At 30.3% G+C, this 18,017-nt stretch overlaps 1 protein-coding gene across 1 annotated transcript; it reads right to left on the minus strand.

Annotated features, from left to right (window-relative positions):
* Nucleotides 1–6,437: 6,437 nt before the first annotated feature.
* On the minus strand, nucleotides 6,438–17,739 carry LOC108776938 (uncharacterized). The gene is made up of 23 exons (XM_018543693.1): nucleotides 17,706–17,739; nucleotides 15,903–16,021; nucleotides 15,618–15,808; nucleotides 15,252–15,549; nucleotides 14,855–15,133; nucleotides 14,532–14,598; nucleotides 14,332–14,464; nucleotides 13,966–14,238; nucleotides 13,728–13,861; nucleotides 13,446–13,636; nucleotides 13,159–13,369; nucleotides 10,579–10,694; nucleotides 10,265–10,482; nucleotides 9,981–10,194; nucleotides 9,169–9,277; nucleotides 9,068–9,123; nucleotides 8,692–8,979; nucleotides 8,248–8,317; nucleotides 8,034–8,169; nucleotides 7,672–7,938; nucleotides 7,409–7,548; nucleotides 7,137–7,327; nucleotides 6,438–6,671 (listed from the first exon to the last, which is right to left on the minus strand). The coding sequence occupies exons 1-23, from the start codon at nucleotides 17,737–17,739 to the stop codon at nucleotides 6,438–6,440; spliced, it is 3,969 nt and encodes a 1,322-aa protein (XP_018399195.1).
* Between the last annotated feature and the right edge of the window lie 278 nt (nucleotides 17,740–18,017).

Below are 18,017 nucleotides of genomic sequence, written 5' to 3' on the forward strand. Positions count from 1 at the left end.
TAATTATGGACTTGTTGCTGCTTTTGTATTTTGATAAGGATAAATTTATGCTTGTTTTAACATCTGACTCTTTCTATACTGATTTATATGAAGAATGCGTTTTTATCTTAATTCTGTAATTGTAATATTGAAGGATCATTTTTAATGGAAGAAGAATGCGTTTATTTTTTATGTCAACTTTATTATTTGTAACATTGATAATGACCCGATTGGGCTCGAAACGTTTGTTCTTTTTGTAATTTTTAAAGCGTTTTATAATTGTATAATTATTCTTATATTATATAAGTTATATAGTATAATTATTGTATAATTATTGTATTATTATCTGAAGGCTGTGTTCGGGCAGTCTAGGGCAGTGCGCTATGAGCGCCATTTGTGTAGTACTTTCCTTGTCTTACGTCTAATAAACGATGAAGATAGAATAACACAAATAATAGCGCTAATAGCGCCTCCCAGAATCCAATCGAAATATAAGTTTTATAGCTTTGAAGTAAAATGTCGGAACCAACGGAATAACGAGAAAAGTAACGTAAAATTCTGTAAGTCGTTATTGAAAATTGTAACTTAGTTACCGTTACTGTTACTCGCTAGAAAAAGTAAATACGTTACTCATTCGTTACTGAAAAAAGTAACGAAAAAGTAACGTTAACAACCCTGATTCTTCACTATATAAGCAAAAAAAGTTTAATTTACAGCTGTAATTATTTTTACCTTTGGGTATAGGATCGCCACTTCTTACTCGTACGCAAGTGTCTGGTGTGATTGAAAACTCTGCAAACTAAAGAGGAAACGGTATCTTGTAAAGAGAGCTTTAACGATTATAAAATCTTGCTTTAACAATTATAAAATTCGTGTCTATTAAATCGGTGACTAATCCAACTAACAGAATTGCTTTCTAGAAAATTTCTGTTCATATAACAGTTTGCTTCTCATGTAATGTCTAATTTGCTTTTACATTTCAAACAACATAGAAAAATTAATAATGCCACCCACATGTTAACGAAATGATGTGAGCCGTAATTTGTTCATTAAAATTTAACGATCTTACCATGGGATGTGCTTTTAACACTGTTCTGACTTTCCCGTCGCTGGCCAACATCGCATATCCATGTTTAGCGGAAGTTCTATGAAACGGCACGTCTGCCTCAAGAAATACATCCTTAGCTAATATTCTGTTATCGTTATAAGCGTCAGTTGTCTTCACAGTTTGCATGTTTACTTTATCTTTATAGTTTTCAGTTATTGCACTTATTATATTTATTGCTTCTTCCACCGATTTTGTAACATTTTTATTTGATTCCGTACAAAATGTTTCCGATTCCGTTAGTATTTTTTTCTATAATAAGAATTATAATTACAATCTGCGTATACGCAGCCTTCAAGAGAATCTAGTATTTTATTTCCTCGGAAGTAGAAAACGCTTTACCATTTTTTTATTACTTTTAGGAAGCGAACACTTGTCAGATTCACTGTTCTTACTATAATACGCCTCAGAATTATCAGAATTATCAGGATCAATAGCCACTTTAAATTCTTTTACTAAGTCTAGCGTTTCGAGTATCAATATAAAATGGTCCGCAATATTTGACACTATTTTTTCATGGGAGTCACACGTAGTAATGATAAGTCTGCTTTGCCGTATTCCACATAATAATCTAAAAACATATACATGTGTGTATATGTATATATACACACATATTTAGTATATAGTTAATACTCTATAAAAATTATAATCTCGAAAAAGATAAATAGAAACAGAATGTTACTGATCAAATGACTTCTGCATTTCACTTGTTAGTAGTGATACCGTTAATAATATCCACTGATCAATATCGGTATCGATAATTTCATTAGTTATATCGCTCAACATCGAAAAAACATTATTGCCGCCAACGAGGATAATAATATCCTTTTCTTTGTTTAGTTTCATTAATGCTTTCTATATATAAACATAATTTATATAAGTCATACATTAATCGTACATGTAATGTGCATGCGCGTATGCGTGAAAGCATATGCAAGAAAGGTATTTAAAAACCTACAATATTTATAGAAGTTACCTTTATTTTCTCTTTATCACGTTTTACAACGCTGAGATGGAAATCTATATCCTTTATACCATTTTGTAGTTTACTAACCATAGCTTGTAATGACTTATGAATCTTAACATCTCTTTTTAAGTGATTCATTACTGAATAGTATAATTAAATTATTTAAAAAATTTTTTAAGAAGTATGGTGTGAATCAATATTACATGAAATTATTATAATAATTAAATATACGCGCGTGTACATTTGGAATCATTTTTAATTTCTATATATACATTTAAACCTATATGTATATATATTTATTATAAAAAATATAAAATATTTTGTTTTTATTAATTAACTTTTAAACATATGTTATGTGTCATGCTAAATGAATATACGTACCACCAAGAATCACGGCTGTTGCACAGGTCATTTCAATTTTTTTCATCATTATTTTTTATTAAATTCGTAAATTCGTATCTTTTATTATTCTCGTTTTCTATGTTTGATGTTGACCACCTCGTTCGCTAACTGACTTTACTTTGTCTTCGATAAAGCGATCAAATTTCAAAGGTACGAATGTGTTTATGTTTCTTTCTTTTCAAAATATTTCTTAAAACTGCGGCCTTATTGTTTTTATTTTAAATACGTGTTGTGTAGTAGATCTTTTTGTTTACGGACTTTATCGGCTGTAATTCTATTGGGAAGAAATTTTGCAAAATATTGTGTTTTTTCATTAAGGAAAGCAGTGAGTTTATTACATTACATTATATCGATAGAATTGCAACAGAAATTAAACAATGTTTGCAGAATGACAGATTAGAGTTGCAAAAAATGAACCTAGATTTGACGGCACATCTGATGTTTTGTAATTATCGAAATTATTTGATACGTGAAAAAAAAATGAAATGCTCAAACCATCTCTTATTTAACTAGATATAAGTGAAATATATGTGTAACTATAATAAGTAAATTTTATAAATATGAAAAAGTAAAAGTGTTTTTTAAACAAAATGTTAATTATAAAGTTTGTGGTTTGTCGCCGTGTCTTTCCTTATTATTGATGCCAACGTTTCGTGAACCAGTGGCTGATACAGAGCAGCGAAGCTGTTGTAATCATCAATCTCTCTCTCTCTCTCTCTCTTTCTCTCTCTCTCTCTCTCTCTCTCTCTCTCTCCTCCCTCTCTCTACACGAACATATATCGAAGTAGGAGAGGGTCACTTTGGACACTTATTATAAATTTAATGAAATAAATAACCAATTTATTCATCTTGAAAATCGATAATTTATTACGAAACCTCCAAATCATATTGATTTTAACTCTGTACTTTCTGATCTTTAACATTTCTTTAAACAAGGTGTATAGAGAGGGAGAGGGAGAGGGAGAGGGGGAGAGAGAGAGAGAGAGACAGATTGATTGATAATTATTATCGCTTCGCTGCAAACCGTCATTCTCCTGCCGCGAATTCGTCAGTTCCACTCCGCCTTGCTACATCCCTGTTTTCCTTCTGTAAGATCAATCGGAAAGTTTTGTCCATTCTTTTTCTTGCAAAGAGTATGATTGCAAAGAGTATATTTTATTTAAGAACCAGAATAAAAAAGTACATCAATCAAAATATTGTCCATCATTAGCAATTACTTTTTCCCATCTTTCGGGCAGCAAGCGAATCTATTTTTCGATATCTTCATAAAAATTGAAGCGTTTTTCTGTAAGTGCGTTTGCCATCGACCGAAACAAGTGTTAGTCGGAAGTGACACGGTCTGGTGAGTAAGCCACATGGAGTAGCACTTTCCAGAGAAATGCTTCCAATGTTTTCTTAACAGCCTTAGTGACATGAGGTCGAGCGTTGTCATGAAGCAAAATCACTTTATGCTGTCTAGTCTCATATTTTGGCCGTTTTTCATGCAATGCTCGGCTCAAACGGATTATTTGTTCTCGGCAGAGATCTCCTGTGACTGTTTGATTTCAACAATTCATGGTACACTACACTCTTCTGGTTCCACCAAATACAGAGCATGACCTTCTTCCCATGAATATTATTGCGTTTTGGCGTCGATGGTTGGCCTGGATGAAAATGGATTTTCGGTGTTTGGGGTTATCGAAATAGATCCACTTTTCATCGCCAATCACAATTCGATGCAAAAATCCTTTTCTTTGTTGCCTAGCAAACAGAATTTCGCAGATGGTTTTTCGCCTTTCAATGTCTCTTGTCGCTTCAGTTTATATAGAACCTATTTTCTTTCCTTGTAGACCTCTCCTAAAGCTTTTAAACGATCAGAAATAACAGATTGAGCACAATTTAATACTTCTGCAAGTTGTTTTTGCGTTTGACATGGGTCTTTATCCACCAAAGCCTGCAATTCTTTGTCTTTAAATGCTCTTAGCCGTCCAGAACGCTCTTTGTCCTCCACATAAAAATTACCACTTTAAAAGTGTCGAAACCATTCTTTGCATGTTTTATCGGAAGGAACACTATCACCATAAACTTCTACAAGCATTCGATGAACTTCAGCTGCAGTTTTCTTCCATTTAAAACAAAAGATTAACACTTTGTGCAAATGACGTTTATTGGCTCAAATTTCGACATTTTCGATGCAGTAAGAAATATTATTGCTGCAAACATATACTTTTATATTTTGAATTTTATTGATAGTAAAACTACAAAATTAAGCTTGATTTAGACATTAGAGTTGTCGACAGTTCCAGCTATAGATACTCGCCGCTAGATAAACGGAACTTTCCGATTGACCTAAATATTCGAGCGCTAATACGTTAACTTTAACATTGTATAACAACGAACTGGAGGTTCAAATCAAAAAATAACTTAGGACTTTTCTGTTTGAATTTTTGTCCTGTATCTTATGGTATGTTCCATATACATTTTTTTAGTTACACCCTATATATATTTTAAAATAACCTTTAAATTTAAATATTACTTTCGCGTTATTCGATATATTAACGAAATTGTGTGGGTAAAAACCGCATGTTATTCATTTCCAAGTTACATACCTCGTATAAAAGAATTATAATTTCTAAGATTTGTAATTAGTATTGATTATAGTTGTATTAATCGCATATTAAAATATGTCACTATTATGCTTTACATCAATTATTACTGAAAATAATTAGTAAAAAGGTATGCTATCATTAAAAAGATTTTCAAATGCTATATCATTATACATACATAACATCGCGTAATGTGAAATAAAGTTATGTTAAAAGAAAGAATCATTATATATGATTAGCAAAGAATATAAAATTTTTTGGAAATTCAATTTTTCTTAACGAAAAAATAACCAGAGAACAGTACACTATATACACACTATAATACACACATATGATACGTACATTCACATGTATATACGTATATATTTACGGGTACTATATACAGGATGTTTGAAAAAAATACTGTCGGCGGTCTGCATTTGACGGTATGCCGGGTGAATTTGGATGTTTTTATAAATTAATATCTCGTTAACTATTGCAAAAATTGTAAAATTGTAGAAAACTTTTCTTCTCTCTCTCAGTTTAATCTATTCTACACCTATGCGATAAATTTTTCATTACATCTCAAATACCCTGTATATAATATTAATTACAATATACTATTACAATACATATAATATGAATACTATTTATAATTTATAATATTATTTTGATGATATACATATTGCATATATAAAAATATAATATATATAACATATATATCATAATATTAACATTATTACATAATATAAATTCCAAACATTTAATTTGCATAAGCTATTCTACAAAAATTTTTTTACCAATTATATTAGAAGTAAAATCAAGCAAAAAGAAAAATTCTACTCTCTCGTTAATTAGTAAAAAGAGAAAAAACTTCAAATTAAAGAGTGATTGAGTTAGTCTTTAATAGAAATTTAATTCGCGAAATTATTATAATTAAATTGTAGAATGGTAAACTTTTGAAAATTTGGACAAATATTACGATCCCTTGATATTTTCGCTAATAAAAACTTTTATCGTATTTAGTAGTATATAAAACAATATCAACGAAGTAATTTTCGATTTCTTTCAGCCAATTTTGCGCAATACCTTACGTATGCATGTTCTTTTTACAATGACGTGATTATATTATTCAAGGTCGGTTGTGTGTTCAAGAACTTTTCAATAAATTTTACGCGTTAGATAAATAGCAAGATTACTCAATCACATGAGTGGTCTAACAATTAATTAACGCGTAAAATTTACTGAAGGATGAAACAAAACGGACGCTTTTATATCTTAATAGCTTAATCTAATTCAAATATTATTTAAACGTAATATAATTATATCATTATAATCATAACTCGATATAGTCAAATAACTACGTAAATATATGCGAATAACGTTTGTCCTGCTGGTTAATCGAGAACTTGGAGATTTTTCAGTGTCTGATAAATATCGCTGGTAAAAATCGCGAGTCCGCTTTTAACTCAGGCACGTTCGACGTGTGCTTCGGCAACATTAGAAGCGCATTACTTAATTGATATTGCATCATGTACTGATTTTCAACATCCACGTTGTGCGCACTTGGATATGTGATTAGTTCCTTCTCCAGCCATTGTAAGAATGTAAATGAAAGTCTCGGACGTGTATGCAGCTTGTAATCTGTTTTTATCTGTAACGTTACAATAACGATCGATATTATCTCTCGTAAAAAAGTACTACTAGCGTCACTATTAGTGCAATATGCAGAAGTAAATTCGCAAAAAAAAAATAATATATAAAAAAATTTTGATTAAAAGTACGAAATGATTAAAATAATTGATTAAAACCGATTTTTTAATTCAAATTTGTATTAAAATAATTTCCGCAAATGCGGGAATGCGATTACTGTAAATTGCACTACTCCCAGTAGTGATACTATTAGTGCCACTAGTAGTAAATTTAATACTGCACTTCTATACTACTAGTCACGAGCAGTGTTACTACTGATTACTACTCGTACCAACAGTGACACTACTGTATTTACAGTAGTGATACTACAGCACTAGCAGTGACACTAGTAATACTTTTTTACGAGGGATGAATCTGCGTATATATCTTCACGTATGAAGGGTGCAAAAAAGAAGACGAGTCTTACCCAAGTTTGTATCTTCACATGATCATTGTCTACATTATGCTGTAACGTCTCCAGTAATGGCAGAAGAAGTACATGAGTTACAGTGGTTACGGTTGCTGGGTTTGCCGACATACATAGGAAATACTTTTTCTTCTCGTTGAACTCACACGTTGCGAACGTTGTCGATTTTCCCGGTTTTATATTCACGCCACCTGAGTCAGAAAAAGAAATGTAAAAAGATGTGTGACTTTGCAGCGTATTATACTGATGATTAAAAGAAGAAAAAAACATACCGAAATGTATCGTTGCGTTAATTTCTGTTTTGTCTGTTAATGCGGGCTTCACTGTATCTCTGTCGTTCGCTTGGCCTATTATCACGAGTAAGTCAACTTGGTTCAAAGCGTCCTTGATTTTGTCGTAGATAGTAAACAGTCTGCAAGAATATGATCGTTAAATTAGATCGTTAATTAAGAGCGGCGATGAATTACTCATTCGTAAATCAAATCGAGTCTTACCGCGGTTAGAGGAATCGCAAAAAAATTTTTATTGTACTCACTGATTACGCGAAATTTCAAAATCGACAGGATTACAACCATTGTTCTTCAATAACGAAGACACAACTACCTTGTTGCAGTCGTAGATGTATTTTAGATTTGTAGGTTCTGATTCGTAACCGCGGATAGATAGGATACCTACAGATGGAAGTTTAAAGACTTTAATTGAATCAATGTTACATAATGTCAAAATACCCAGTTCCGCTGCTTCAATACGTTTATGTGATTTTATAATAACGTCATCGGTTTGTATTTCGCAGCCAGCGTTCCTTTGAAAGTAAATTAATTATTTTACAATAATATAGAACACAAAACGGTCCTTTAAGAAACATATTAAACGGTATCGAACTATTTCTTCGTCTACCTAATATTTTCATCATCTTTTGGAGTGACTAAGACCTCAATTTCATATTCCTTGCTATCAATATTAAAATAATCGTCATCATTATCGGATTCTTCTATTATCTTTGTGTTGGCAGACATCACAACCGCCGTTGCTCCTATATAATCACGAATAAAAGCAATAATTAATCTATCATAGATACGTAACTGTAATATACAATTGTAATTGATTTTACCATTGGGTACGGGATCTCCACTTCTTACTCGCACGCAAGTGCCAGGTACGACTGAAATATCTTCAGTTAACTAAAAAAGAAGCAGTGTTTTCTGAAGATTTGACTTCGGCAACTAAAAACTTCGATTAACTACTTATTCGACATCTAATTCAGTCAACAGAATTGTTTCCTGTAAAATTTCTGACCGCACAATTTACCGGCAGTGATTTCTAATATTTTGTTCCACACGTCTTATATCTATTTCTACCAATGTAGATTAACTTTAATCTCGGGTTAATTTTTATCTTCTTCTAGTTTAAAAAAAAAGACAAAAGGTAAGTTAAAATTAAATTAATCTACATTGGTAAAAACGAGCATTAAAGAGACAACATGGAAAAGATAACACCACACGTCTTAGCAAAATCACGCGAGTTGTTATACTTGTTAATTGAAGTTTGTCCTTACCTCGAGATTTGCTTTCAACACTTTTCTGACAGCCTGCCCGTCACTAGCCACCACTGCGTATCCATGTTTAGCGGAAATACGACAAGGAGGCACGTTTACAGAAGAACGAACGTCGTCGACCACCACTCTACCGTAGGCATCTTTCATTTGTACAGTTTCTTTACATTGTTCGTTATCTTCACATTCTTCATAATCTTTATTTATTACTTTTAGCATTATATTTCTTGCCTCTTCCAGTGACACCAGTTCGTATTTCTCATAAGACCCTTCGTCTGTAAATTCAGTTTGCTGCAAAGAGAATCGATTACAATTTGTATGTATATGCATTCTGGCCGAAATTTGCTTTATTGCTCCGAGTGAGAAAGATATATTTTACCTCTTCGAAGGCATCGTCGTCGATATCCATAGACTCCCCAGAATTATTATCATTATCTTCATTATTATCATTATCTTCATTATTATCATTATCTTCATTACTATCATTATCTTTATTATTATCATTATTGTTATTCTTAAGTGACTGATCAGCATTGTCATCTTTACTATTATCGTAGGATGATTTGTCAAAATTCTCAAAACTGATATCCTTAAATGATTCATTAGAAATATCTTCATTACTATTACTCTTATTACTATTATTATAAGATATTTCTTCAGAATTATTAGTATTATTGTTATTATTAATATATTAGAATTACTATTATTATCGTTATTGTTAAGGGGATACTGGAGCCGCCTGTATTACCGATAAAACTAGCGTTTTTGACGTTTTCGTTCATGTCTAATTTCTTCGTAATGGAATAAGAAATTCACAGAATAAGAATTTCTTTTGTACGATTTAAATATTCAGCAAATACTAGAATCTTTTTACGACCGTACAATTGATAAACAATAATAAACAAGAAGAAGGAAGCCAATAACGGTCAAAGCTGGATCATAGTGCTTATTATACCTAATTGTGTGAATTTTATATACTACTTAAATATTCAGGCTAATAAACCTGCCCCTGGTGTGTCCAAAGCTGGCAAAAGTATGAAATCATAGATTTCTTTATCCATTTAACCTCAGTATGGCGACCAACGATAAAAATGGAATATGAAGATAAAAATGGATAAAGTAATCTGTAATTTCATATTTTTTCTAGCTTTGGATACAATAATATAGATCAGGAGTAGATACATTAGCATGAATATTTAAATCCTGGAAAAGGAATTTTTATTTTGCGAAACTATTATAAAGAAATAAGACAGGAACGAAAACGTCAAAACCGCTAGATTTATCGATAATACAGGCGGGTCCGGCATCACCTTAAGTGACTCAGAAGAATTATCTGCCATTGCTATATCACAAAAACTACCTGCCTCTGGTATATTATAATCTTGCTTAGTTAAGACTAATATATCCAGTATCAAGGAGCCATTTATTGTCAAAATTGGTTCCACATTCGTGTAGGAACCAAACACATTAATAACAAGATTGCTTTCTAGTATTCCACAAATCGGCCTGAGAACACATTAGAACTGTAAAAGCTGTAATTTTGAAAACCGCAGTATAAATAAAAACAAAATTTTACCGCTCAATTAACTTTAGTCCCTGTGTTAAGTCTAATATCAATTTGTTCATGTCACTAGAGATCTGGTCATTGATAACTTTTTTAATCGCCTCATGTATATTACTCGAAATAAGTGCAGATTTCTTTATTCGAACTTTCGCCAAATTTCTACTCGAACTTTGACCAATTAAGATAATAACAGATCCTCTAAATCTTTTGCCGACAGCAATTAATTCGGCCTTTATAGAACATAAATTATATAAATTTACATATATGTAAACATGTATACGCGGACGCGTGAGAAAAGTATTAAAAAAGTTATTTATAGAAGTTACCTCTATTGCCTTTTTATCATATTTCAAATATTTGAGAAGAGCCACGTGTCCTCCTAATTCGTCTATACAGTTTGTTACTTCATCATTTGACGGTCGATTATCATCGGATTGTTGTACTACATAAGTATAATTATGTATATATAGAATAATATTATTAGAATACTTTTTTAAAAAGTATAAAATTCAATTTAATATTATACAAAATTACTAATAATCGAAGATGCACGTACATATGAATGTGTGTGTGTGTGCGCGCGCGCGTGTGTATGTAAAATTATTTTTGATTTTTAAACATATTTTACGTCTGATAGCTTTGAAGAAATCGTAAATATGTAACTATGAAATATTTTGTCTTATTAATATATATGTTTAATCATACAATATCTTGTAAAATAAATATACATACTATCTAAAATGATGAACCTTAGAGACATGTTGATCTTTTAATTCTTTTTTAATCTCGTGATTGCAAAGTTTTTATTGTTCTTGTCTCTTGATTGCGACCACCTCGATCATTAGCTGACTTTACTTTGTCTGTTCGACAGAGTAATGGAATTTCAAAAGCCGTATGAAAAGTGTTTATATTTCTTTCTCTCTCCAAAATGTATTTAAGTTAAGTAGGACGCTGTAACCCGTGATGATTTCGTTTTGAACGCTTATCTCGTGGTAAATCTTTAGCTTATAACTTTGATAGGTAATTCTGTTTAGAATAAATTTTTTGTGAAATATTATATAAGTTTTAAAAAAAACAACGTTTACCACAATATAAATCACAAGATAAATCATATTGGTGGAATTGTAACAGAAATCAAACAAAATCTACTAATAAAATCTGCTAATAATCGAAATTTAATGCAGATTTGACGACATATATGCTCTTTCATAGTCATCTAAATTATTTCTGTTCTTTATTAAAATCTAACTATATTACTTATTACAAAATATAAAAGAAAAAAAAAACAATATAAACTGTTTACTATTTAATTAAATATAATTGAAATAAACGTAATAGATAGACGTAATAATAGTAAATAAAATAATTGAATATACGAATAAATAAATAAGAATAAGTAATAGAAGTTTTTTAAACTTAATATAATAATTATATACAGAATTCATATGCTGTATATGATTATGTGCACTCATAATTATGTATAACATATAATTCTCATACTTGTGCATATGTATGAATTTGAATTTTATTAAATTTTTTTTCGTACAACAATTACATATATTCAGTGCATTTATGCAAGAAAAATTTATTTTAAATTTGCTAAGTTTCTTGCTAAAAATATTTAGTAATTTTGAAATATTTATATAAATGTATTTATTTAAATCATTGGGTCTGTTTTCTGTTCCTGCACTAGACTGCGAACTAGAACTCTCTTTCTCGCTTTCTACAATAAATATCAAACATACACCTATCTCACTTTAAGTTCTAAAAGTGTACACTAGTTCAGCCACAGAAAACAGACCTATTAACTTATGTGTACATCAAAATATTTTCTTTTAATAATAGATAATTTAAAAAAAAGTGATTTTAAATGATTTCGTCAATAATATTTAACAATTATTTTTATCACATTAATATATAAATATTTTTTAAATCATTATACGTATCTTAAAAAGTGGCCATACGATTTGTAAAAAAATTTCTAAAGAACTTTAATTTCAAGTCAAAATAAAAATTTTTATTATATTCATTCTTTACAGAGAAATTAACAAATAGAGTGTATCGAAATTATTAATAAGCGGTATATATAAGACATTACTATTACAATATGCATTATAATGTATAATGTTATACATATGTATTGCGATATTTTGAATCTGAACATTATTGAATAATATTAATTCCAAAAAATTATAGTTTGTATAAGTTATATCACACAATGATTTTTTGCGAATTATATAGTAAACGTAAAAACAAATAAAAAACAATCTATAAATTATACTCGCCCTTTAATTTAAAAAAGAGAATAATAATTTAAATTCAACTGAAATAGAATTTAATTCGCTAAATTGTTACTATTAAATTGTGAAATGATACCGTTTGAAAAGTTGAGATAAACGCTCTTTCATTGTCTTGTTAAAATAGAATTTTCTTTGTATCAATGTATGTCAAATAACACATTTTCAAATTTATTTTTGCCAATCGTAAGCAATATTTTACAATATACCTATACTTGTTCTTCGTATCAGTGTGTGTCAAATAACACATTTTCAAATTTATTTTTGCTAATCGTAAGTAATATTTTACAGCATACCTACTTGTTCTGTTTATTTATACAAAACTAATATATTTCAGTTAAATCTTACCCTAATAGCACAATTATTGATAAAATAATGATCCAAAAAATCTCAAATATATCCTCAATACACCATCAATATACTACAAAGGTATTATATAATTGAAATATATAACTTTAAATGTATATTATATAACACAATTATAATATTTATAATGTGGCAATAATTAACTGCAATATAATATAACTAAATAATAATGTAAATGTATACGAATGTCTTGTTGATCAATCAAGATAATATAGAGATATTTCAACAGTGATTATTTTCTGCCGAAAAACATTGCTTGAACGAATGCCGAGTGTAACTCCGGCATCTCCGACGTGTGCTTCGGCAGCATTAGAAGTGCATTAGCCTTTTGATATTTTATTATATTCCGATGTTGACTTTCTGAACAATGAGCCCTTGGAAACGTCTCCTTTTTCTCCCATTGCACAGTCGCCCATGAATATTTTGGACGCACATGCAAATCATGATTTTCTACCTGTAAAGTTACAACAGCATCGTATTAATAAGTACATCTCTTACTGTATGCGTGATGAAGGAAGACGAGCCCTTACGCAAGTATGCAGAACGATAGACTTTGTTAAGAAATTGCAATGCATCTCGTTTAGAAGCGGCAGAAGTAATACATGCGCAATAATGGGAACGGTTGTTGGGTTTGCCGACATGCACAAGAAATATTTCTTTTTGTTCTTATATATGCACGATGCAAATGTTGTTGATTTCCCTGGTTTCATGTCCAAGCAACCTAAAAAAGAAAAAGCATTGCTCGTGCAAAGAGACACGTGTCACACTATAACATATTAGACCGACGATTAATATAAGAAGGAAGAATATACTGAAATATATTATGGCGTTAAAATATTCCTTTAAAATTGGTTTTAATATATCTTTGTCGTTTGAATGACCCGTTATCACAAGTAGATCTACCTCGTCCAAACTGGCTTCGATTTTTTTAACTATGTCGTTCAACCTGCAAGAATGTGATCGTTAAATTAAGAGCTGTAACAAGGTTAATTATTCACAAATCGTGTTACGGTGGTTAAAGGAATCACAACGAATTTTGAAAGCATTTACTTGTAAGCAGAAGTTCCAAAGTCGATGGAATCGTATCTATTCTCTTTCAATAATGACGTCAGAAATATTCTATTACTGTCTGCATAGGGGCGTCCTAAAGTATTTTCAAATCCTTTCGATTCGTTACTAATAGATAGTAAACCGATAGATGGAAGTTCAATGACTGGAACTGAATCCAAGTTACATAATGTCAAAATACTCAGTTCCGCCGTACCGATACGTGTGAACTTTCGGAAAACAAGTTGGTGACACTTTATTTCGCAGCCAATGTTTCTTTAAAAATAAACAAATTGTTTTGTGATAATAAAACAAATCGTGCTTTAAGAGGCGCATTAAACAATAAATCGAATTATCTTCGTCGTATACCTAATATTCTCGTTTATTTCTGGATTAATCGAGATCCTAATTTCGTATTCCAGATCGTTCTCACTAAAATAATCAGTGTACACACATTCTCCTAATATTTTTACATTCTCTGGCTTTACTACTGCATTTGCTCCTGCAATCGCGAATAAAAGTAGTAATTAATTTAAACAAGTTTAATTTGCAATTGTAATTATTTTTACCTTTGGGTATGGGATCTCCACTATCTACTCGCACGCAGGTGTCAGGTTCAACCAACATTTTGTCGGGCTGGAAAAAAGATGTTTGGTGCAAATCTAGCTACAATGCCTAAATTCCATCTAATTTAATTGATTACTAATTTAAGAGAATTATTTTCTGTATAAAATTTAATTCTTTTAAATTGTCTTCTGAATAATTCACTTCTAGTGATTCCTAATTTTTGTAATACTCTTTTGATAACGTGGAAAAATTAATAAACCCATCCGCGTCCTATAAGCAAAGTCATGCTAACCATCATGCGTTAACCATCAGATTTTGGCCTTACCGTGTCTACTGTTTTCAACACTTTTCTTGTTTCTTTCTCACTTGCCAACAACGCGTATCCATGAATAGTGGAAATCTTACAATGTGGCACGTTTCTGAGGGAATATACATTTTTGGCCAGTATTCTGCCGTAGGCATCATTTATTTTCACATATTCTTCTTTTGTACATTTGTCAGCACGTACCGTAATACGTATTATATTTAGTGCTTTATCTACCGATGTTACACCACTTTGCTCTTGTTTCTTGTAAATTCTGTTCTCTATGTCCGATTTATCTTTCTGTAAAGAAAGTCAGTTACGATTCGCGTGTACGCAGTCTCGCAAAAGTTTATTTTATTACTCACGAACGTGGAAGATATTTTACCATTTCATTTTTGGAAGTGTTATGCGAACTCACCTTATCAGTATCATCATCAGAAGATATCTCACCAGAACTATAATTTTCGTAATCATAATATTGTTTAGTGTTATACGAGGTCACCTTATCAATATTATCATCAAAACATGACTCATCAGAACTATAATTTTTGATACCATAATATTGTTTCTTAACTTTTTCTAGTTTATTTCCCGTAATTATCACATACATTATTTGTCTTATTAGCATATGATTTTTCTTCAAACCTAATATTGAAGTTGTATAAGGGCCGCACGTATTAATGATCAATGTCTGGTTTCGTACACCACATATAAATCTAAAAATATATTAACAGATTGTAAAAACTGTAATTTAAAAAATGGCAGAATTAAAAAAAAATTTTACCGATTAAAAAGATTCGTTAGTTTCTTCATTAGCTTTGATATCAATAAGTTTACAGATTTTGGGTTATTATTATCCATGACTTCTTGAATCGCTTCATTTGCAATGTTACTTAATGTCGAATAAACCGAAGTTTCGCCCATTATAATAATAATATCGTCTTCATTTTCATTGCTCACAGCAATTAATTGCGTCTACATATAACATAAATTATGTAAATTTATGTAAATACGTTCACGTGTACTGCATGCGAAAAAGGTTACTTAAAAATCCATCTATAAAAATTACCTTTATATCCTCTTTATCACACCTCTCAATATGATCGATCGAATGCAAATCTCCTATACAATGTAGGCTGCGTTGTAGTGGAAGAAATCGAGCAATTAATGCATTACTTTGTGGTCCCACTATGTAAGCACACACAATTAGAATAAAATTATTACAATATATTTTTGTATAAAAAGTATAGGGATATCAATTAAAATATTACAAAAATTAGTTGATTATTAATAATCAAAGATACTCGAAAGATAAGGCGCGCGCACGCGTGTGTGTATTTGAAATTATTTTTAATTTTAAAACAATTTTGTTTTATCTATTTATCAAAAATTAGATTTTGTTAATATCTATTTTTAAACGTATAATGTATGTTTTGCAAGAATATATAATACATACCAGATAAAATTCTGATTGAAGCCATTTCAATTACTTGTTCGCGAATTTAACTTTTATTGTTCTCGTCTTCAACGTTTGATGTCAACCACCTCGTGCGCAAGCTGATTTTGCTTTGTCTATTCGGTAAAATAATTTAATTTCAACAGCCGTACGAAAATGTTTATATTTCTCTCTTTTCAAAATACTTGTTATGTGAAACTGTGGTCTGCGTGTCGAATTTGTTTTGATCGTGTATCACGAGTAAATCTTCGCGCTCACAATATTAACAGCTAATTCTATTGAAAATAAATTTTGCAAGTTCTTTTTCTATAAAGAAAGCATCAATGTCTATTACATTAAATCCAAAGCTTCTTAACATAATTAGGGTATCCGTTAAGATACGTTGCTTATTAATTATAGTGAAAATTTAATTTTCATAATTATATTTTTTAAATCAATGTCCACTTTAGACTTGGAAACTTGTAGAGTGACTTATTCTTGATGGATTACCAAACTATGTCCTGATTATAATTGTTTGCTGATGAAGATTCCAAAGAGAGTCAAAACATTCAAAACTTTATTCAAAGTCTTGACTAAAGAAAACATTGCAGAATGTAATGAAGTAATATAATCATATTAATATTGTGTACTCTCTCTAGCGTTGAATAGTCTTAAATTTATTATTGTTATATTTTAAGAAGTGAAAGTTCTGTTAAAATATTTTATTGTCCATTGCATTAAATGTTCTGGCAGAATTGCAACAAAAATTAAACAATATTTGCAAAATGATAGATTAATGACAAAAAACAAATTATAAATCCGACGGTACATTTGCCATCATGCATAAAGAAATAATCGATTCTGTCAAAGAATTTGTACCAAAAACACATTCAATTAAGTTAGTTTTGAGAAAAGTTTGTTTGAATCGTATGGATTAGATTAAAATATTGATCAATACATTAAATATTTTTCTTTTCTGTCAGAATGATATTAAAAGATAGAAGTATTTTGATAGAAGTACATGAAATAATAAATGAATTGCAGATTTATCTCGCGAATAAGTTATTATAGTTTAATTTGTCGTTAAACTAATAATATATCGAATCGTTGGGTATGGAAAACATTCTATAGTTTTTACAATTTTAATTAATTTTTCTCATTAGAAATTGTTACCTTTTCGTACGTATCGTCAATTTGAAGAAACCCAATAAATCGTTAATATTTTTCTCTTTTTTTAGAGGATCCTAAAGTCGTCTGTATTACCAACTAAACCATATAATTTTTGTATTGTGTGTGTAAATACATTTTTTGTCATTCGCAGATTAAAAAATCCTTTTCCAGGATTAAAATATACGCGCCTTATTATTAATATGTGCCTGTGAGATAGAATCTATGCTGAAAACGATCAAAAAATTTCGAAATAGAGTTCTACTTTACCATTTCTTAATCCAATTGTCACGTCGTTACACATAGTGACAATATTTATTTAATACATATAAGCCATATTTATCTGTACTTACGAAATAGTAATCCACAGGCAAATAGTTTTCATGAAGAAACAGCGTGGGATTCTTAAAATTGGATTTAGATGTCTAATTAAAACGTAATTACGATACGAAAATTTATGTACATATGTGGCGTGCGTGAGTGAGATATTGATGTAGTGATGTGTTAATGACACGTAATCATTTGTATGTAAATGCTATTATTTCCAATATGACTAATCGTCTTTAGGATCTCCTTAAAGGT

This window comes from Cyphomyrmex costatus, unplaced genomic scaffold (assembly GCF_001594065.2).
Source record: "Cyphomyrmex costatus isolate MS0001 unplaced genomic scaffold, Ccosl1.0 scaffold398, whole genome shotgun sequence".
Classification (NCBI taxonomy): Eukaryota; Metazoa; Arthropoda; class Insecta; order Hymenoptera; family Formicidae; genus Cyphomyrmex; species Cyphomyrmex costatus.

Bases quoted from the DNA above. Each gene is read 5' to 3' on its own strand.
- LOC108776938 (XM_018543693.1), bottom strand. From the start codon at position 17,739: ATGTGTAACGACGTGACAATTGGATTAAGAAATG. The intron at 9,124-9,168 runs GTAATGAAGATA...ATAATAATGAAG, and splicing joins TAATAATAAAGATAATGATA to ATAATGATAATAATTCTGGG. The intron at 8,980-9,067 runs GTAAAATATATC...TTCTCTTTGCAG, and splicing joins ACGACGATGCCTTCGAAGAG to CAAACTGAATTTACAGACGA.